The 23746-nt window shown below is 44.7% G+C and overlaps 1 protein-coding gene across 1 annotated transcript in view; it reads right to left on the reverse strand.

The window, feature by feature from the left end:
- The window catches only part of LOC135549565 (copine-4-like), a 42135-nt gene that overhangs the window by 3754 nt on the left and 14635 nt on the right, over window positions 1–23746 (reverse strand). Inside the window, exons 10-17 of the mRNA XM_064979643.1 lie at window positions 18072–18158; window positions 8628–8687; window positions 3336–3469; window positions 2994–3048; window positions 2779–2830; window positions 2030–2163; window positions 1113–1282; window positions 881–947 (exon numbers count right to left, since the gene is read on the reverse strand). Coding sequence (XP_064835715.1) covers window positions 881–947; window positions 1113–1282; window positions 2030–2163; window positions 2779–2830; window positions 2994–3048; window positions 3336–3469; window positions 8628–8687; window positions 18072–18158 — 759 coding nt within the window. The remainder of the gene's footprint in view (window positions 1–880; window positions 948–1112; window positions 1283–2029; window positions 2164–2778; window positions 2831–2993; window positions 3049–3335; window positions 3470–8627; window positions 8688–18071; window positions 18159–23746) is intronic.

The raw sequence follows: 23746 nt of genomic DNA on the forward strand, positions 1-23746 counted from the left end.
CTCTATGTCTGTCTGTCTGTCTGTCTGTCTGGCTCTATGTCTGTCTGTCTGGCTCTATGTCTGTCTGTCTGTCTGTCTGGCTCTATGTCTGTCTGTCTGTCTGGCTCTATGTCTGTCTGTCTGTCTGTCTGTCTGTCTGTCTGGCTCTATGTCTGTCTGTCTGTCTGGCTCTATGTCTGTCTGTCTGGCTCTATGTCTCTCTTCTCCTCTCTCCTCTGTCTCTCTCTCTCTCCCTTTCTCTCCTATATAAAAAGGTGCTATCTGGAACCTAAAATTGTCCTTCGGCTGTCCCCATACGAGAACCATTTGAATAACACTTTTTGGCTCCAGATAGAACCCCTGTGGGTTCCATGTAGTACCCGTTCCACAGAGGGATGTACCTGCAACCAAAAAGAGTTATCCGATGGGGTAAGAATGATTCCGGAACCCTTTCCCTAATAAAGTACCTGTTATCACCAGGTCTCTCAGGGTCTTAGTCTTTCTGATCCTCTTTGAAAGGAAACTACAGAGCAGAAAATCACCTCTCCAACCTCCTCTCTGGTTCTTTCTCTCTATTCTGCCTCTCTCCATCTGTTCTGCTGTGAGCCTATGACGTAATTCTTTGATTTCTGCGCCTGTCAGAATTTAAATACACCATGACAAACTCACACACACCTCCGGGAAAGAGCCAACGGATAAATGCGTTTTGACCAGCGGAGCTACACCACGTCACTGTTTGTTATTCATACATGCATTCGCACGCACGCACGCACGCACGCACGCACACACACACACACACACACACACACACACACACACACACACACACACACACACACACACACACACACACACACACACACACACACACACACACACACACACACACACACACACTTACATGTTTGAAGTCTTTAAAGGGAACAAACTGGACAATGTCTCTGAGAACAGGCTCTCCTTTTGGGGACCTTGGGACACATTAACATTGTATAATTATGAATCATTATATTTGTATTTATTTTATTTATCTAACTTGGCAAGTCAGTTAAGAACAAATTCTTATTTACAATGACGGCCTACACATCCTAAATGTTGTTATAAGACAGACTGACAGACGGGTATAATAGACTAACCTGAGTATTCCATCGTCTCCATCCAGCATCTGCATGTCACTGAAGTCAGCGTTTCCCACTCCGACTATGATGACAGACATGGGTAGGTGGGAAGCATGTACTATAGCTTCTCTAGTGTCAGCCATGTCTGTTATCACTCCATCTGTTAGGATCAACAGGATGAAATACTCCTAGAGAGGAGAGAGAGGGAGAGAGAGAAAAGGCACGAGAGAGAGAGAGGAGGGCAGAGAGAGGGAGGGAAGAGAGAGAGTGGTGCAGAGAGGAAGGGAGGGAGAGAGAGAGAGAGAGAGATGGAGGGAAGAGAGAGAGGGGCAGAGTGGAAGGGAGGGAGAGAGAGAGAGAGAAGGCACGAGAGAGAGAGGAGGGCAGAGAGAGAGGGAGGGAAGAGAGAGAGTGGTGCAGAGAGGAAGGGAGGGAGAGAGAGAGAGAGATGGAGGGAAGAGAGAGAGGGGCAGAGGAAGGGAGGGAGGGAGAGAGAGAGAGGGGCAGAGAGAGAGATGGGCAGAGAGAGAGAGAGATGGAGGGAAGAGAGAGAGGGGCAGAGAGGAAGGGAGGGAGAGAGAGAGAGAGAGAGAGAGGGAGAAAGAGAGAGAGAGAGGGGCAAAGATAGAGAGAGAGGGGCAGAGAGAGATTGGGAGGGAGGGAGAGGGAGGGAGAGAAAGAGGGGGTAGATAGAGAGAAAATTAGGGAGAGAGAGAGGGGCAGAGGGAGGGAGGGAGGGGCAGAAAGGGAGGGAGGGGCAGAGAGAAAATGATGAAGGGGTTCAAAGGTCAGCCTACAGGTTCAGAACAAAATATTCAAAATATGATATTATTCTAGCATATGTTTTGATTGGTCTGTAAGTCACAAGAAAGTTGCTGTTGCTGGGCAATGTTTATACTAAATGACTAATGAATGATCACCGATCTGTTCCTCACCATAGCTTCCTTGGTGTGCATCTCCTCTGAGGCAGAAGAAGCAACTTTCTGTATGATGGGAGCGATGTTGGTCGGTCCGTACAGCTGGATCTTAGGAAGACAGGCCTGGTAGGCTTCCACCACACCCTGGATACCTGAAACACACACACGCATGAGTACGGAGACACACACACACGCACGGGTACGGACACACACACACACGAGTACGGGGACACACACACACACATGAGTACGGACACACACACACACACACACACATGAGTACAGACACACACACATAGACACACACACACACACACGCATGAGTACGGACATACACACACACACACAGAGTTAAAAAATAAACAAACACGTGATCTCTCCAACTCCAGTGGTGAAGTAGCTGAAACATTCTCCTTTTCCTCTACTGATCAGGGAGATGCCCTGTCTTTGTAGACACACACACACACACACACACACACACACACACACACACACACACACACACACACACACACACACACACACACACACACACACACACACACACACACACACTGCCAAGCCAGATGTTTAAAGTGAATCATTTCACACATTCAGATGAGCGTATTATAAACTTAACTTAAATAACTCTCACACCCACACACCAAGCCAGTTGTGTACAGTGTGTGTGTGTGTGTGTGTGTGTGTGTGTGTGTGTGTGTGTGTGTGTTACATGTGTGTGTATTAGAAGGGCGTGTGTTAGAAGGGGTGACAGGCGTGATGCTCACCAGAACATTCTGGATTGTCTTCATCAAAGTTCACGGCAAAATCGTGTGAGACCTGAGAACGTGTGAGAGTGGAGTTTACACACAGACACGCCTCACAACATAGTGTAATATCTTCTGGAATGGAACTCTAGAACACCATTTTGAAGATCAACTAGGCGACTCCAAACATCACTCTCCAGACATCCCCAAAGCAGCTTTGATTGAATATCTCTAACCTTGAAGTCAGGTGGGATCTGGCCTCCAAACCCAAACACTGGAAACATCTTATCACTAGACAGAGAGAGAGAGAGAGAGAGAGAAACAGAGAGACAGAGACACAGAGAGAGAGAGACAGAGACACAGAGACACACAGAGAGAGAGAGAGAGAGAGAGACAGAGACAGAGACAGAGACACAGAGAGAGAGAGAGACACACAGAGAGACACAGAGAGACACAGAGAGAGAGAGAGTCACTAACATTATTTGATGCAATGAGTTATGTGGAACTTTTTGCCCAAAGTAAACAATCGATCATAATTTTCCCACTACAGTTCATTGATTAGGTAATTGATAAGTTACCTGTCATAGTCTTGACATATTTCTCCCACAGCCACCAGGGCTTTCAGGTACTCATTGGGCTGGTATGGATGGATGTAGTGGAGAGAACAACTGTTTTTGGGGTCTCCGTTTGACGCTGTAAAGTCTATGGCCACCTGGGACACACACACAGTCACGCACACGATGTAAAGGTTGTATAACCAAGTCTCTATGGTGACCATTCATACTGAGATAAATCGGGCATCATCAGCAGCAGCATTAGCATGTACCACTCGGTTTTGGACTGTTTTATTCTGGCACCTATTTGACCGTGTCCCCTCGTGGCATAAAAATAATTCTAATTCACTATTCTAATAGAAGCGATCAGAGTTAAATCAAGTTTCCTCCTCATTAATTATCCTGCCACCTAAAAAAAACATATAGGCTGATGGAAACAGGTAGATTTTCAGTCAGCGCCTATATTTTCGGACTTCTGAGAATTGATTCGGGTCGGACCGGTCTGTCCTGTTGCAGGTTTGCACAACACCAGTGTTTTGAGCCCAACGCCTGGCTGTTGTGGCGAGACAAAGAGAGAAACGTTATTTTTTATTTTACCTTTATTTAACTAGGCAAGTCAGTTAGGAACAAATTCTTATTTTCAATGATGGCCTAGGAACAGTGAGTTAACCTGTTGAAACTCTGGGGGCGCTATATCATTTTTGGATAAAAAGACGTGCCCGTTTTAAGCGCAATATTTTGTCACAAAAAGATGCTCGACTATGCATATAATTGGTAGCTTTGGAAAGAAAACACTCTGACGTTTCCAGAACTGCAAAGATATTTTCTGTGCGTGCCCTAGAACGTGAGCTACAGGCAAAACCAAGATGAAACGGCATCCAGGAAATGAGCAGGATTTTTGAGGCTCAGTTTTCCATTGTCTCCTTATATGGCTGTGAATGCGAGAGGAGTGAGTCAGCCCTTTCTGTCGTTTCCCCAAGGTGTCTGCAGCATTGTGACGTATTTGTAGGCATATCATTGGAAGATTGACCATAAGAGACCACATTTACCAGGTGTCCGCCCGGTGTCCTGCGCCGAAATTGGTGCGCAAAAGTCAGCTGCAAGTATTTTTCCACAGAATTCAGAGAAGAATGCAGGCTTCCACGAACGATATATCAATGAAGAGATATGTGAGGATTGATTCCAAACAACGTTTGCCATGTTTCGGTCGATATTATGGAGTTAATTCGGAAAAAGTTTGACGTTGTAGGTGACTGAATTTTTGGTTCGTTTCGGTAGCCAAATGTGATGTACAAAACGGAGCGATTTCTCCTACACAAAGACGCTTTCAGTAAAAACTGCACATTTGGTATGTAACTGAGAGTCTCCTCATTGAAAACATCCGAAGCTCTTCAAAGGTAAATGATTTTATTTATTTGGTTATCTGGTTTTTGTGAAAATGTTGCGTGCTAAATGCTACTCAAAATGCTAAGCTAGCTTAGCATACTCTTACACAAATTAGTGAATTGCTATGGTTCAAAAGCATATTTTGAAAATCTGAGATGACAGTGTTGTTAAGAAAAGGCTAAGCTTGAGAGTAGGCTCATTATTTTCATTTTATTTGCGATTTTCAGAAATCGTTAACGTTGCGTTATGCTAATGAGCCTGAAGTCACGATCCCGGATCCGGGATGGGGAGTTTCAAGAATTAACTGCCTGTTCAGGGTCAGAATGACAAATTTGTACCTTGTCAGCTTGGGGGTTTGAACTTGCAACCTTCCGGTTCCAAGTCCAATGCTCTAACCACTAGGCTACCCTGCCGCCACTAGAATGAGATTCAATTTCCATGGCCTGGTTATGCTCTAAAATACATGAGCTGTCATCTCTGCAGCGTTGCACTTTATTATTGATCTACAGTTATTTAATATGCCAATTAGTTACATTTTTTCCCTTATAGAATCATATCTGCCTGAGGTTCACCCAATTAATGCAACACAATCTCAGCTACAAAGTGTCAAACTCATTCCAGGGAGGGCGGAGTGTCTGTGGTGTTTCGCTCCACCCTTCTGCTTGATCAATGAATTAATGTCACTAATTAGTAAGGAACTCCCCTCACCAGGTTGTCTAGGTCTTAACTGAACTCTCCTCACCAGGTTGTCTATGTCTTAACTGAACTCTCCTCACCAGGTTGTCTAGGTCTTAACTGAACTCTCCTCACCAGGTTGTCTAGGTCTTAACTGAACTCTCCTCACCAGGTTGTCTAGGTCTTAACTGAACTCTCCTCACCAGGTTGTCTAGGTCTTAACTGAACTCTCCTCACCAGGTTGTCTAGGTCTTAACTGAACTCTCCTCACCATGTTGTCTAGGTCTTAACTGAACTCTCCTCACCAGGTTGTCTAGGTCTTAACAGAACTCTCCTCACCAGGTTGTCTAGGTCTTAACTGAACTCTCCTCACCAGGTTGTGTAGGTCTTAACTGAACTCTCCTCACCAGGTTGTCTAGGTCTTAACTGAACTCTCCTCACCAGGTTGTCTAGGTCTTAACTGAAGCCCCTCACCAGGTTGTCTAGGTCTTAACTGAACTCTCCTCACCAGGTTGTTTAGGTCTTAACTGAAGCCCCCTCACCAGGTTGTCTAGGTCTTAACTGAACTCTCCTCACCAGGTTGTCTAGGTCTTAACTGAACTCTCCTCACCAGGTTGTCTAGGTCTTAACCGAACTCTCCTCACCAGGTTGTCTAGGTCTTAACTGAACTCCCCTCACCAGGTTGTCTAGGTCTTAACTGAACTCCCCTCACCAGGTTGTGTAGGTCTTAACTGAACTCTCCTCACCAGGTTGTCTAGGTCTTAACTGAAGCCCCCTCACCAGGTTGTCTAGGTCTTAACTGAAGCCCCCTCACCAGGTTGTCTAGGTCTTAACTGAAGCCCCTCACCAGGTTGTCTAGGTCTTAACTGAAGCCCCCTCACCAGGTTGTCTAGGTCTTAACTGAAGCCCCTCACCAGGTTGTCTAGGTCTTAACTGAAGCCCCCTCACCAGGTTGTCTAGGTCTTAACTGAAGCCCCTCACCAGGTTGTCTAGGTCTTAACTGAAGCCCCCTCACCAGGTTGTCTAGGTCTTAACTGAAGCCCCCTCACCAGGTTGTCTAGGTCTTAACTGAAGCCCCCTCACCAGGTTGTCTAGGTCTTAACTGACAGAGGAAAAAAAACTGCAGTCACCCCTGTATTAATAAATTGAAATACATTTGCCCAAATTATAGAATTATCCTAGAACTCCTTCTGTCTGTACAGAAATACATGTAATAATTCAAAGCACTACATCAGACTGTAGAATTTAGCCATCAATAGCTTTTAAAATGTTGTTGCTGTGGATTGTGTTTAGCCCAAATTAAAGCACATACAGTCGGGAACCATTGGCAAATATCAAACAGCTGGTTGTTGAGTATGCATCTGTCAGTGAAGAGTGAGCAGCTAAAATATTTTATACAATCACTGGGAAAGCACAGGTTGGAAAGCAAGTCTACTGCTGAAAAAGAAAAGACCTATACAGTATATTATCTGTCCGTAGGCTACCAAAATATTGTATCAACTCCCAACATTGAGGGAACAACATTGTTTTACAAAGTACCGAGGCTGTGTTGAGGGATATCGGCACAAGCTCATCTGCCATCACAAGTGAGTGTGTTGCACATTGACTTGGTCAGTGCCACTGGACAGACCACTATAATCTCCTCCTCATATCTCATCTTTCCGCTCGTTTCGTTAGCCTAGGGCTAGGCTATTGGCTGCATTCACGACAACGTTGTTTATACTGATCTCAGTTTGTCAGTTTCAGAATTGGATCACTTGTGAGGTTTAAAAAAAAGATTCTGCTTAAGAAACCAGACAACAGGAGATTGCTGGCACCAGTGACGACCCGTCATTCAGGACAGGTGGGGCAGAGCTAAAATAGGTGTCCCCTAAAAAATATACAGTACTAATCAAAAGTGTGGACACACCTACTCATTCAAGGGTTTTTCTTTATTTGGACTATTTCCTACATTGTAGAATAATAATGAAAACATCAAAACTACGAAATAAGACACATGGAATCATATAGTAACCAAAAAAGTGTTAAACAAATCAAAATATTTTTGAGATTTGAGATTCTTCAAATAGCCGCCCTTTGCCTTGATGACAACTTTGCACACTCTTGGCTTTTCCAACAGTCTTGAAGGAGTTCCCACATATGCTGAGCACTTGTTGGTGGCTTTCCATTTGCGCCATCCCGGCCATTATAATGAGCCGTTCTCCCCTCGGCAGCATGCTGTGATCCAGACATGTAAAATTATGTAGAATTGCTCCCCCACCCCCCCACCACCCCAGACCCTACAACAACAACAAAAATCCCCATGTATGCAAATTCTATTTAGCTAACATTCCACTACAGCGAATATTTAGCCGACCAACACCTGCACTATGCAAGTCAGAGATTTTTTTGGGGGACACACACATTTTGTGGAAATGAATTGAAGTTGAACATGGTCAAATGTGTCAGTTTAATAAAATGTGCAATATATGTATATATATTATATATATTATATATATATATATATATATATATAGTGCCTAGAACTATTTAAGCAAATTAAACCCTGTCTGTTGACGTAGGCACCAGATCGCAAAACAAAAATTCCCCACTGAGCACGATTTGGGATATGGCGAGTTAACTTTCTCATCCATAAACGTATGTCAAGTGCATGGCTAAAATAATGTGCGTGTGTGTGTGTGGTTGAAAGCAGACAGATTCATTTGTAAACAGGGAGATGCCAAAAAGTGAATGTAAATATTAGGCCAGAGACACCTATACAGTGGGGCAAAAAAGTATTTAGTCAGCCACCAATTGTGCAAGTTCTCCCACTTAAAAAGATGAGGCCTGTAATTTTCATCATAGTTCCAGAAAATCAGATTGTAGGATTTTTAATGAATGTATTTGCAAATTATGGTGGAAAATAAGTATTTGGTCAATAACAAAAGTTTCTCAATACTTTGTTATATACCCTTTGTTGACAATGACAGAGGTCAAACATTTTGTTTTTCTCTCTCTCTCATTAACGAATCCTCTCTAGCCACTTTGAACAACGTGATCGTGCATTGACACTGCCATCTCACAACTCACAAGGGAATGATCACAGCGTTATTGTTTATTGTTGTTCTTAAAATGCTAATTCGAACTCACTCCCTTTTTGGCATCTCCCTGTTTACAAATGAATCTGTCTGCTTTCAACCACACACACACACACACACGCACACGCACACGCACACGCACACGCACACGCACACGCACACACACACACACACTTACTGTGAACTGGATCTGACAGCCTCCCATGATGTAATCCAGGAAAGAATACATCTTGATGATCTGTCATTAGAAAGAACACAGTTACAGAAATACACTGTTTGTGTGGGGTGTGTGTGTGTGTGTGTGTGTTGTGTGTGTGTGGTGTGTGTGTGTGAATACCTTATAACTGCTGTTAGAAAGAACACAAGTATACCACTACTAATTGAAATAACACTTGGGTAACACTTTTATACTGTTCACAGGCAGTCATAACACCTTTGAAAACAACCTCTCGTAACATATTTATTCAACATCAGTGGGGGGCGCGGAGAGTAGGGATAAAGAGAGTGAGTATGGATAAAGAGAGAGAGAGTTGGGATAAAGAGAGAGAGAGTAGGTATAAAGAGAGAGAGTAGGGATAAAGAGAGAGAGTAGGGATAAAGAGAGAGAGTATGGATGACGAAAGAGAGAGTAGGGATAAAGAGAGAGAGTAGGGATAAAGAGAGAGAGAGTAGGGATAAAGAGAGAGAGAAGGGATAAAGAGAGAGAGTAGGGATAAAGAGAGAGAGTAGGGATGACGAAAGAGAGAGTAGGGATAAAGAGAGAGTAGGGATAAAGAGAGAGAGAGTAGGGATAAAGAGAGAGAGAAGGGATAAAGAGAGAGTAGGGATAAAGAGAGAGAGAGTAGGGATGAAGAAAGAGAGAGTAGGGATAAAGAGAGAGTAGGGATAAAGAGAGAGATTATGGATAAAGAGAGAGTAGGGATAAAGAGAGAGTAGGGATAAAGGGAGAGAGAGTAGGGATGAAGAGGGGGAGAGAGTAGGGATAAATAGAGAGAGTGGGGATAAAGAGAGAGAGTAGGGATGAAGAAAGAGAGAGTAGGGATAAAGAGAGAGAGAGTAGGGATAAAGAGAGAGAATAGGGATAAAGAGAGAGAGTAGGGATGACGAAAGAGAGAGTAGGGATAAAGAGAGAGTAGGGATAAATAGAGAGAGTGGGGATAAAGAGAGAGAGTAGGGATGAAGAAAGAGAGAGTAGGGATAAAGAGAGAGTAGGGATAAAGAGAGAGAGTATGGATAAAGAGAGAGTAGGGATAAAGAGAGAGTAGGGATGAAGAAAGAGAGAGTAGGGATGAAGAAAGAGAGAGTAGGGATAAAGAGAGAGTAGGGATAAAGAGAGAGATTATGGATAAAGAGAGAGTAGGGATAAAGAGAGAGAGAGTAGGGATGAAGAGGGGGAGAGAGTAGGGATAAATAGAGAGAGTGGGGATAAAGAGAGAGAGTAGGGATGAAGAAAGAGAGAGTAGGGATAAAGAGAGAGAGAGTAGGGATAAAGAGAGAGAATAGGGATAAAGAGAGAGAGTAGGGATAAAGAGAGAGTAGGGATAAATAGAGAGAGTGGGGATAAAGAGAGAGAGTAGGGATGAAGAAAGAGAGAGTAGGGATAAAGAGAGAGTAGGGATAAAGAGAGAGAGTATGGATAAAGAGAGAGTATGGATAAAGAGAGAGTAGGGATGAAGAAAGAGAGAGTAGGGATGAAGAAAGAGAGAGTAGGGATGAAGAAAGAGAGAGTAGGGATAAAGAGAGAGTAGGGATAAAGAGAGAGATTATGGATAAAGAGAGAGTAGGGATAAAGAGAGAGTAGGGATGAAGAAAGAGAGAGTAGGGATGAAGAGGGGGAGAGAGTAGGGATAAATAGAGAGAGTGGGGATAAAGAGAGAGAGTAGGGATGAAGAAAGAGAGAGAGTAGGGATAAAGAGAGAGAGTAGGGATAAAGAGAGAGAGAGTAGGGATAAAGAGAGAGAGTAGGGATAAAGAGAGAGTAGGGATGAAGAAAGAGAGAGTAGGGATGAAGAAAGAGAGAGTAGGGATGAAAAGAGAGTAGGGATAAAGAGAGAGTATGGATGTAGAGAGAGAGAGTAGGGATGAAGAGGGGGAGAGAGTGGGGATAAATAGAGAGAGTGTAGGGATGAAGAGAGAGTAGAGATAAAGAAAGATAGAGAGAGTATGGATAAAGAGAGAGAGAGCAGGGATAAAGAGAGAGAGAAGGGATAAAGAGAGAGAGTAGAGATTAAGAGAGAGAGGAGGTAAAATGAGAGAGTAGGGATAAAGAGAGAGTAGGGATAAAGAGAGAGAGTAGGGATAAAGAGAGAGAGTAGGGATAAAGAGAGAGAGTAGGGATAAAGAGAGAGAGTAGGGATGAAGAAAGAGTAGGGATAAAGAGAGAGTATGGATGTAGAGAGAGTAGGGATGTAGAGAGAGAGAGTAGGGATGAAGAGGGGGAGAGAGGAGGTATAAAGAGAGTGAGTGTAGGGATGAAGAGAGAGTAGGGATAGAGAGAGAGAGAGAGAGTATTATAGAGAGAGAGAGTAGGGATAAAGAGAGAGAGAGAAGAGAGAGAGAGAGTATTATAGAGAGAGAGAGTAGGGATAAAGAGAGAGAGAGAAGAGAGAGAGAGAGTAGAGATAAAGAGAGAGAGAGTAGGGAAAAAGAGAGAGAGAGTAGGGAAAAAGAGAGAGAGTAAGGATAAAGAGAGAGAGTGAGAGTAGGGATAAAGAGAGAGAGAGATAATAGGGATAAAGAGAGAGAGAGTAGGTATAAAGAGAGAGAGAGTAGGGATAAGGAGAGAGAGAGAGAAGGGATAAAGAGAGAGAGAGTAGGTATAAAGAGAGAGTAGGGATGAAGAGAGAGAGAGTAGAGATAAATAGAGAGTAGGGATAAATAGAGAGTAGGGATAAAGAGCGAGAGAGTAGGGATAAAGAGAGAGAGAGAGAGTAGGGATAAAGAGAGAGAGAGAGTAGGTATAAAGAGAGAGAGAAGGGATAAAGAGAGAGGGAGTAGGTTTAAAGAGAGAGAGAGTAGGGATAAATAGAGAGAGAATATGTATAAAGAGAGAGAGTAGGGATGAAGAGAGAGTAGGGATAAATAGAGAGTAGGGATAAAGAGCGAGAGAGTAGGGATAAAGAGAGAGAGAGAGAGTAGGGATAAAGAGAGAGAGAGAGTAGGTATAAAGAGAGAGAGTAGGGATAAAGAGAGAGAGAGTAGGGAAAAAGAGAGAGAGAGTAAGGATAAAGAGAGAGAGAGAGAGTAGGGATAAAGAGAGAGAGAGTAGGGAAAAAGAGAGAGAGAGTAAGGATAAAGAGAGAGAGAGAGAGTAGGGATAAAGAGAGAGAGAGTAGGGAAAAAGAGAGAGAGAGTAAGGATAAAGAGAGAGAGAGTAGGGAAAAAGAGAGAGAGAGTAAGGATAAAGACAGAGAGAGTAGGTATAAAGAGAGAGAGAGAAGAGAGAGAGAGTAGAGATAAAGAGAGAGAGTAGGTATAAAGAGAGAGAGAGAAGAGAGAGAGAGTAGAGATAAAGAGAGAGAGTAGGTATAAAGAGAGAGTAGGGATAAATAGAGTGAGTATGGATAAAGAGCGAGAGAGTAGGGATAAAGAGAGAGAGAGTAGGGAAAAAGAGAGAGAGAGTAGGGATGAAAAGAGAGTAGGGATAAATAGAAAGAGTGGGGATAAAGAGAGAGAGAGAGTAGGGATAAAGAGAGAGAGTAGGGATGAAGAGAGAGAGTAGGGATGAAGAAAGAGAGAGTAGGTATGAAAAGAGAGTAGGGATAAATAGAGAGTAGGGATGTAGAGAGAGAGAGTAGGGATGAAGAGGGGGAGAGAGTAGGGATAAATAGAGAGAGTGTAGGGATGAAGAGAGAGTAGAGATAAAGAAAGAGAGAGAGTAGGGATAAAGAGAGAGAGAGAAGGGATAAAGAGAGACAGAGAGTTGGGATGAAGAGAGAGTAGGGATAAAGAAAGAGAGAGAGTAGCACACCCTACAGAGCCCCTTGACAGCAACACAATTAGACCCAACCATTTGCACATTGTAAAAACACTGTATATATATATATATATATATATATATATAATACGACATTTGTAATGTCTTTATTGTTTTGAAACTTCTGTATGTGTGATGTCTACTGTTAATTTTTATTGTTTATTTCACTTTATATATTATATACCTTACTTGCTTTGGCAATGTTAACACATGTTTCCCATGCCAATAAAGCCCCTTGAATTGAATTGAATTGAATTGAGTAGGGATAAAGAGAGAGAGAGTAGTAACTTCCTGACGGGCCGCCCCCAGGTGGTGAGGGTAGGCAACAACATCTCCACCCCGCTGATCCTCAACACTGGGGCCCCACAAGGGTGCGTTCTGAGCCCTCTCCTGTACTCCCTGTTCACCCACGACTGCGCGGCAACGCATGCCTCCAACTCAATCATCAAGTTTGCGGACGACACAACAGTGGTGGGCTTGATTACCAACAACGACGAGACGGCCTACAGGGAGGAGGTGAGGGCCCTCGGAGTGTGGTGTCAGGACAATAACCTCACACTCAACGTCAACAAAACTAAGGAGATGATTGTGGACTTCAGGAAACAGCAGAGGGAACACCCCCTATCCACATCGATGGAACAGTAGTGGAGAGGGTAGTAAGTTTTAAGTTCCTCGGCATACACATCACAGACAAACTGAATTGGTCCACTCACACAGACAGCATCGTGAAGAAGGCGCAGCAGCGCCTCTTCAACCTCAGGAGGCTGAAGAAATTCGGCTTGTCACCAAAAGCACTCACAAACTTCTACAGATGCACAATTGAGAGCATCCTGTCGGGCTGTATCACCGCCTCGTACGGCAACTGCTCCGCCCACAACCGTAAGGCTCTCCAGAGGGTAGTGAGGTCTGCACAACGTATCACCGGGGGCAAACTACCTGCCCTCCAGCATATCCTACATCACCCGATGTTACAGGAAGGCCACAAAGATCATCAAGGACAACACCCACCCGAGCCACTGCCTGTTCACCCGGCTATCATCCAGAAGGCGAGGTCAGTACAGGTGCATCAAAGCTGGGACCGAGAGACTGAAAAACAGCTTCTATCTCAAGGCCATCAGACTGTTAAACAGCAACCACTAACATTGAGTGGCTGCTGCCAACACACTGACTCAACTCCAGCCACTTCAATAATGGGAATTGATGGGAAAGGATGTAAAATATATCACTAGCCACTTTAAACAATGCTACCTAATATAATGTTTACATACCCTACATTATTCATCTCATATGTATACGTATATACTGTACTCTATCATCTACTGCATCCTTATGTAATACATGTATCACTAGCCACTTTAACTATGCCACTTTGTTTACATACTCATCTCATATGTATATACTGTACTCGATACCATCTACTGTATCTTGCCTATGCTGCTCTGCACCATCACTCATTCATATCTTTATGTACATATTCTTTATCCCCTTACACTGTGTATAAGAAATTAGTTTTGGAATTGTTAGTCAGATTACTTGTTGGTTATTACTGCATTGTCGGAACTGGAAGCACAAGCATTTCGCTACACTCGCATTAACATCTGCTAACCATGTGTATGTGACAAATAAAATTTGATTTGATTTGAGATAAAGAGAGAGAGGGACATACAGAGGGGGACAGAGATAAATAGAGAGAGGGATATAAAGAATGGGACAGAGATAAAGAGAGAGAGGGATATAAAGAGGGGGACAGAGATAAAGAGAGAGGGACAATAAGAGGGGGATAAAGAGAGAGAGGGACATAAAGAGGGGTACAGAGATAAAGAGAGAGAGGGACATAAAGAGGGGTACAGAGATAAAGAGAGAGGGGAACATAAAGAGGGGGACAGAGATAAAAAGAGAGAGGGACATAAAGAGGGGAACAGAGATAAAGAGAGAGGGGGACATAAAGAGGGGGATAGAGATAAAGAGAGAGAGGGACATAAAGAGGGGGACAGAGATAAAGAGAGAGGGACATAAAGAGGGGGATAAAGAGAGAGAGGGACATAAAGAGGGGTACAAAGATAAAGAGAGTGGGACATAAAGAGGGGGGCCGAGATAAAGAGAGAGAGAAAAATAAAGAGGGGGACAGAGATAAAGAGAGAGAGGGATATGAAGAGGGGTTCAGAGAATGAGAGAGCGGGATATAAAGAGGGGGACAGAGATAAAGAGAGAGGGACATAAAGAGGGGGATAAAGAGAGAGAGGGACATAAAGAGGGGTACAGAGATAAAGAGAGTGGGATATAAAGAGGGGGACAGAGATAAAGAGAGAGGGGGACATAAAGAGGGGGATAGAGATAAAGAGACAGAGGGACATAAAGCGGGGGACAGAGATAAAGAGAGAGGGGAACATAAAGAGGGGGACAGAGATAAAGAGAGAGAGAGATGGACATAAAGAGGGGGATAAGAGATGGAGAGAGAGAGAGGGACATAAAGAGGGGGACATAAAGAGGGGGATAAAGAGAGTGGGGGACATAAAGAGGGGGACAGAGATAAAGAGAGAGGGGGACATAAAGAGGGGGATAGAGATAAAGAGAGGGACATAAAGAGGGGGATAGAGGTGGAGAGAGGGACATAAAGAGGGGGACAGAGATAAAGAGAGAGAGGGACATAAAGAGGGGGACAGAGATAAAGAGAGAGGGGGACATAAAGAGGGGGACAGAGATAAAGAGAGAGAGATAGAGATAAAGAGAGAGAGGGACATAAAGAGGGGGATAGAGATAAAGAGAGAGAGGGACATAAACAGGGGGATAAAGATAAAGAGAGAGGGGGACATAAAGAGGGGGATAGAGATAAAGAGAGAGGGGGACATAAAGAGGGGGATAGAGAGAGAGGGGGACATAAAGAGGGGGACAGAGATAAAGAGAGATAGGGACATAAAGAGGGGGACAGAGATAAAGAGAGAGATAGAGATAAAGAGAGAGAGGGACATAAAGAGGGGGATAGAGATAAAGAGAGAGAGGGACATAAACAGGGGGATAAAGATAAAGAGAGAGGGGGACATAAAGAGGGGGATAGAGATAAAGAGAGAGGGGGACATAGAGAGGGGGACAGCGATAAAGAGAGAGGGGGACATAGAGAGGGGGATAGAGATAAAGAGTGGGACAGAGATAAAGAGAGAGGGGGACATAAAGAGGGGGATAGAGATAGAGAGAGAGGAGGACAGAGATAGAGAGAGAGGGGGAAAGAGATAAAGAGAGAGGGGGAAAGAGATAAAGAGAGAGAGGGACATTTAAGAGGGGGACAGAGATAGAGAGACAAAGAGGGGGACAGAGATAAAGAGAGTGGGGGACATAAAGAGGGGGACAGAGATAAAGAGAGAGGGGGACATAAAGAGGGGGACAGAGATAAAGAGAGAGAGATAGAGATAAAGAGAGAGAGGGACATAAAGAGGGGGATAGAGATAAAGAGAGAGAGGGACATAAACAGGGGGATAAAGATAAAGAGAGAGGGGGACATAAAGAGGGGGATAGAGATAAAGAGAGAGGGGGACATAAAGAGGGGGATAGAGAGAGAGGGGGACATAAAGAGGGGGACAGAGATAAAGAGAGATAGGGACATAAAGAGGGGGACAGAGATAAAGAGAGAGATAGAGATAAAGAGAGAGAGGGACATAAAGAGGGGGATAGAGATAAAGAGAGAGAGGACATAAACAGGGGGATAAAGATAAAGAGAGAGGGGGACATAAAGAGGGGGATAGAGATAAAGAGAGAGGGGGACATAGAGAGGGGGACAGCGATAAAGAGAGAGGGGGACATAGAGAGGGGGATAGAGATAAAGAGTGGGACAGAGATAAAGAGAGAGGGGGACATAAAGAGGGGGATAGAGATAGAGAGAGAGGAGGACAGAGATAGAGAGAGAGGGGGAAAGAGATAAAGAGAGAGGGGGAAAGAGATAAAGAGAGAGAGGGACATTTAAGAGGGGGACAGAGATAGAGAGACAAAGAGGGGGACAGAGATAAAGAGAGTGGGGGACATAGAGAGGGGGACCGAGATAAAGAGAGAGATGGACATAGAGAGGTGGACAGAGATAAAGAGAGATAGGGGGACATAGAGAGGGGGGTAGAGATAAAGAGAGAGGTGGAAATATAGAGAGGGGGACAGAGATAGAGAGAGAGGGGGACAGAGATAGAGAGACAACGAGGGGGACAGAGATAAAGAGAGAGGGGGACATAGAGAGGGGGACATAGATAGAGAGAGGGGGACAGAGATAAAGAGACATAAAGAGGGGGACAGAGATAAAGAGCGAGGGGGACAGAGATAGAGAGACAAAGAGGGGGACAGAGATAGAGAGACAAAGAGGGGGACAGAGATAAAGAGAGAGGGGAATAGAGATAGAGAGACAAAGAGGGGGACAGAGATAAAGAGAGAGGGGGACGTAGAGAGGGGGACAGAGATAGAGAGAGAGGGGGACAGAGATAAAGAGAGAGGGGGACATAGAGAGGGGGACAGAGATAACGAGAGAGAGGGGGACAGAGATAAAGAGAGAGGGGGACATAGAGAGGGGGACAGAGATAGAGAGACAAAGAGGGGGACAGAGATAAAGAGAGAGGGGAATAGAGATAGAGAGAGAGGGGGACAGAGATAGAGAGAGAGGGGGACAGAGATAGAGAGAGAGAGGGGGACAGAGATAGAGAGACAAAGAGGGGGACAGAGATAAAGAGAGAGGGGGACAGAGATAGAGAGAGAGGAGGACAGAGATAGAGAGAGAGGGGGACAGAGATAGAGAGACAGAGGGGGACAGAGATAAAGAGAGAGGGGAATAGAGATAGAGAGAGAGGGGGACAGAGATAGAGGGGGACAGAGATTAAGAGACGGGGGACATAGAGAGGGGGACAGAGATAGAGAGAGAGGGGGACAGAGATAGAGGGGGACAGAGATAAAGAGAGAGTGGGACATAGAGAGGGGGATAGAGATAGAGAGAGAGGGGGACAGAGATAAAGAGATAGGGGGACATAGAGAGGGGGACAGAGATAGAGAGAGAGGGGGACAGAGAAAGAGAGAGAGAGGGGGACATAGAGAGGGGGACAGAGATAAAGAGAGGGGGGACAGAGATAGAGATAGAGGGGGACAGAGATAGAGAGAGAGGGGGACAGATATAAAGAGAGAGGGGGACATAGAGAGGGGGACAGAGATAGAGAGAGAGGGGGGGACAGAGATAAAGAGAGAGAAGGGGACAGAGATAGAGAGAGAGGGGGACAGAGATAGAGAGAGAGGGGGACAGAGATAGAGAGAGAGAGGGGGACAGAGATAGAGAGAGAGGGGGACAGAGATAAAGAGAGAGGGGGACAGAGATAGAGAGAGAGGGGGACAGAGATAGAGAGAGAGGGGGACAGAGATAGAGAGAGAGGGGGACAGAGATAGAGAGAGAGAGGGGGACAGAGATAGAGAGAGAGAGGGGGACAGAGATAAAGAGAGAGGGGGACAGAGATAGAGAGAGAGGGGGACAGAGATAAAGAGAGAGGGGGACAGAAATAGAGAGAGAGGGGGACAGAGATAGAGAGAGAGATAGAGAGAGAGGGGGACAGAGATAGAGAGAGAGAGGGGGACAGAGATAAAGAGAGAGGGGGACAGAGATAAAGAGAGAGAGTAAGAAAAGAGGAGTGTTACCTTACAGTGGTTGAGGACGATGACGCCAGAGTTTCTGTAGTTCTTCTTCTTTAATTGGTACTTCGGGTTTATACAGTCCCATTGCATCTACACACACACACACACAGGTTTATACAGTCCCATTGCATCTACACACACACACACAGGTTTATACAGTCCCATTGCATCTACACACACACACACACAGGTTTATACAGTCCCATTGCATCTACACACACACACACACAGGTTTATACAGTCCCATTGCATCTACACACACACACACAGGTTTATACAGTCCCATTGCATCTACACACACACACACACACACAGGTTTATACAGTCCCACTGCATCTACACACACACACACACACACAGGTTTATACAGTCCCATTGCATCTACACACACACACACACAGGTTTATACAGTCCCATTGATCTACACACACACACACAGGTTTATACAGTCCCATTGATCTACACACACACACACACACACACACACACACACACACACACACACACACACACACACACACACACACACAGGTTTATACAGTCCCATTGCATCTACACACACACACAGGTTTATACAGTCCCATTGATCTACACACACACACACACACACACACACACACACACACACACACACACACACACACACACACAGGTTTATACAGTCCCATTGCATCTACACACACACACAGGTTTATACAGTCCCATTGATCTACACACACACACACACACACACACACACACACACACACACACACACACACACACACACACACACACACACACACACACACACACACACACACACACACACACACACACACACACACACACACACACACACACACACACACACACAGGTTTATACAGTCCCATTGCATCTACACACACACACACACAGGTTTATACAGTCCCATTGATCTACACACACACACACACACACACAGGTTTATACAATCCCATTGCATCTACACACACAGGTTTATACAGTCCCATTGCATCTACACACACACAGGTTTATACAGTCCCATTGCATCTACACACACACACACAGGTTTATAGAGTCCCATTGCATCTACATACACACACACAGGTTTATACAGTCCCATTGCATCTACACACACACACACACACACAGGTTTATACAGTCCCATTGATCTACACACACACACACACACACACACACAGGTTTATACAGTCCCATTGCATCTACACACACACACACAGCTTTATTCAGTCCCATTGATCTACACACACACACACAGGTTTATAGAGTCCCATTGCATCTACATACACACACACAGGTTTATACAGTCCCATTGATCTACACACACACATACACAGGTTTATAGAGTCCCATTGATAATAATAATAATAATAATAATATATCCCATTTAGCAGACGCTTTTGTCCAAAGCGACTTACAAGTCGGCTGGGGCCACTACTTTTTTACATATGGGTGGTCCCAGCGGGAATCAAACCCACGACGCTTGGCGTTGCAAGCGCCATGCTCTACCGACTGAGCCACACAGTCCCATTGCATCTACACACACACACACAGCTTTATACAGTCCCATTGATCTACACACACACACACAGGTTTATAGAGTCCCATTGCATCTACACACACACACACAGCTTTATTCAGTCCCATTGATCTACACACACACACACAGGTTTATAGAGTCCCATTGCATCTACACACACACACACAGCTTTATACAGTCCCATTGATCTACACACACACACACAGGTTTATACAGTCCCATTGATCTACACACACACATACACAGGTTTATAGAGTCCCATTGCATCTACACACACAGGTTTATACAGTCCCATTGATCCACACACACACACACACACACAGGTTTATACAGTCCCATTGCATCTACACACACACACACAGCTTTATACAGTCCCATTGATCTACACACACACATACACAGGTTTATACAGTCCCATTGATCCACACACACACACACAAACACACACACACAGGTTTATACAGTCCCATTTATCTACACACACACACAGGTTTATACAGTCCCATTGATCTACACACACACACACACAGGTTTATACAGTCCCATTGCATCCACACACACATACACACACACATACACACACACACACACACACACACACACACACACACACACACACACACACACACACACAGGTTTATACAGTCCCATTGCATCTACACACACACACAGGTTTATACAGTCCCATTGATCTACACACACACACACACACACACACACACACACACACACACACACACACACACACACACACACACACACACACACACACACACACACACACACACACACACACACACACATAGGTGTAGACAGTCCCATTGATCCAGCTGGCTGGTGTGTTTACGGACATATTCAATCAATCCCTATACCATTCTGCTGTTCCCACATGCTTCAAGAGGGCCACCATTGTTCCTGTTCCCAAGAAAGCTAAGGTAACTGAGCTAAACGGCTACCGCCCCGTAGCACTCACTTCCGTCATCATGAAGTGCTTTGAGAGACCAGTCAAGGACCATATCACCTCCACCCTACCTGACACCCTAGACCCACTCCAATTTGCTTACCGCCCAAATAGGTCCACAGACAATGCAATCTCAACCACACTGCACACTGCCCTAACCCATCTGAACAAGAGGAATACCTATGTGAGAATGCTATTCATCGACTACAGCTCGGCATTCAACACCATAGTGCCCTCCAAGCTCGTCATCAAGCTCGAGACCCTGGGTCTCGACCCCGCCCTGTTCAACTGGGTACTGGACTTCCTGACGGGCCGCCCCCAAGTGGTGAGGGTAGGCAACAACATCTCCACCCTGCTGATCCTCAACACTGGGGCCCCACAAGGGTGCATTCTGAGCCCTCTCCTGTACTCCCTGTTCACCCACGACTGCGTGGCCACGCACGCCTCCAACTCAATCATCAAGTTTGCGGACGACACAACAGTGGTAGGCTTGATTACCAACAACGACGAGACGGCCTACAGGGAGGAGGTGAGGGCCCTCGGAGTGTGGTGTCAGGAAAATAACCTCACACTCAACGTCAACAAAACTAAGGAGATGATTGTGGACTTCAGGAAACAGCAGAGGGAACACCCCCCTATCCACATCGATGGAACAGTAGTGGAGAGGGTATTAAGTTTTAAGTTCCTCGGCGTACACATCACAGACAAACTGAATTGGTCCACCCACACAGACAGCATCGTGAAGAAGGCGCAGCAGCGCCTCTTCAACCTCAGGAGGCTGAAGAAATTCGGCTTGTCACCAAAAGCGCTCACAAACTTCTACAGATGCACAATCGAGAGCATCCTGTCGGGCTGTATCACCGCCTGGTACGGCAACTGCTCCGCCCACAACCGTAAGGCTCTCCAGAGGGTAGTGAGGTCTGCACAACACATCACCGGGGGCAAACTACCTGCCCTCCAGGACACCTACACCACCCGATGTCGCAGGAAGGCCATAAAGATCATCAAGGACAACAACCACCCGAGCCACTGCCTGTTCACCCCGCTATCATCCAGAAGGCGAGGTCAGTACAGGTGCATCAAAGCTGGGACCGAGAGACTGAAAAACAGCTTCTATCTCAAGGCCATCAGACTGTTAAACAGCAACCACTAACATTGAGTGGCTGCTGCCAACACACTGACTCAACTCCAGATACTTCAATAATGGGAATTGATGGGAAATGATGTAAAATATATCACTAGCCACTTTAACAATACTTCCTAATATAATGTTACATACCCTACATTATTCATCTCATATGTATACATATATAATGTACTCTATATCATCTACTGCATCTTTATGTAATACATGTATCACTAGCCACTTTAACTATGCCACTTTGTTTACATACTCATCTCATATGTATATACTGTACTCAATACCATCTACTGTATCTTGCCTATGCTGCTCTGTACCATCACTCATTCATACATCTCTATATTCTTTATCCCTTTACACTTGTGTGTATAAGGTAGTAGTTTTGGAATTGTTAGCTAGATTACTTGTTGGTTATTACTGCATTGTTGGAACTAGAAGCACAAGCATTTCGCTACACTCCCATTAACATCTGCTAACCATGTGTATGTGACAAATAAAATTTGATTTCACACACACACACACACACACACACACACACACACACACACACACACACACACACACACACACACACACACACACACACACACACACACACACACACACACACACACACACAGGTTTATACAGTCCCATTGATCCACACACACACACACACACACACACACACACACACACACACACACACACACACACACACACACACACACACACACACACAGGTTTATACAGTCCCATTGATCTACACACACAGGTTTATACAGTCCCATTGATCCACACACACACACACACACACACACACACACACACACACACACACACACACACACACACACACACACACACACACACACACACACACACACACACACACACACACAGGTTAGTTTAGGGTTAGGTTTGGGTTAGCATTAGATTTAGATTTAGCGTTGGGTTGGGGTTAGGTTAGGGTTAGTATTAGATTTAGGGTTGGGTTATTTAGGGTTCTGTTAGATTTAGGGTTAGGGTTGGGTTAGTTAGTTAGGGTTCTGTTAGATTTAGGGTTGGGGTTGGGTTAGTTATTGTTCTGTTAGATTTAGGGTTGGGTTAGGGTTAGTTAGGGTTCTGTTAGATTTAGGGTTGGGTTAGGGTTAGTTAGGGTTCTGTTAGATTTAGGGTTAGTGTTGGGTTAGTCAGGGTTCTGTTAGATTTAGGGTTGGGTTAGGGTTAGTTAGGGTTCTGTTAGATTTAGGGTTGGGGTTGGGTTAGTTAGGGTTCTGTTAGATTTAGGGTTGGGTTAGGGTTAGTTAGGGTTCTGTTAGATTTAGGGTTGGGTTAGTTAGTTAGGGTTCTGTTAGATTTAGGGTTAGTGTTGGGTTAGTCAGGGTTCTGTTAGATTTAGGGTTGGGTTAGGGTTAGTTAGGGTTCTGTTAGATTTAGTGTTGGGGTTGGGTTAGTTAGGGTTCTGTTAGATTTAGGGTTGGGGTTGGGTTAGTTAGGGTTTTGTTAGATTTAGGGTTGGGGTTGGGTTAGTTAGGGTTTTGTTAGATTTAGGGTTGGGGTTGGGTTAGTTAGGGTTTTGTTAGATTTAGGGTTGGGGTTGGGTTAGTTAGGGTTTTGTTAGATTTAGGGTTAGGTTAGGGTTAGTTAGGGTTTTGTTAGATTTAGGGTTGGGGTTGGGTTAGTTAGGGTTCTGTTAGATTTAGGGTTGGGTTAGGGTTAGTTAGGGTTCTGTTAGATTTAGGGTTGGGTTAGGGTTAGTTAGGGTTCTGTTAGATTTAGGGTTGGGGTTGGGTTAGTTAGGGTTCTGTTAGATTTAGTGTTGGGGTTGGGTTAGTTAGGGTTCTGTTAGATTTAGTGTTGGTTTAGGGTTAGGGTTAGTTAGGGTTCTGTTAGATTTAGGGTTAGGTTAGGGTTAGTTAGGGTTCTGTTAGATTTAGGGTTAGTGTTGGGTTAGTCAGGGTTCTGTTAGATTTAGGGTTGGGGTTGGGTTAGTTAGGGATCTGTTAGATTTAGGGTTAGGTTAGGGTTAGTTAGGGTTCTGTTAGATTTA

The sequence above is a fragment of the Oncorhynchus masou genome, chromosome 12 (assembly GCF_036934945.1).
Source record: "Oncorhynchus masou masou isolate Uvic2021 chromosome 12, UVic_Omas_1.1, whole genome shotgun sequence".
NCBI classification, from domain to species: domain Eukaryota; kingdom Metazoa; phylum Chordata; class Actinopteri; order Salmoniformes; family Salmonidae; genus Oncorhynchus; species Oncorhynchus masou.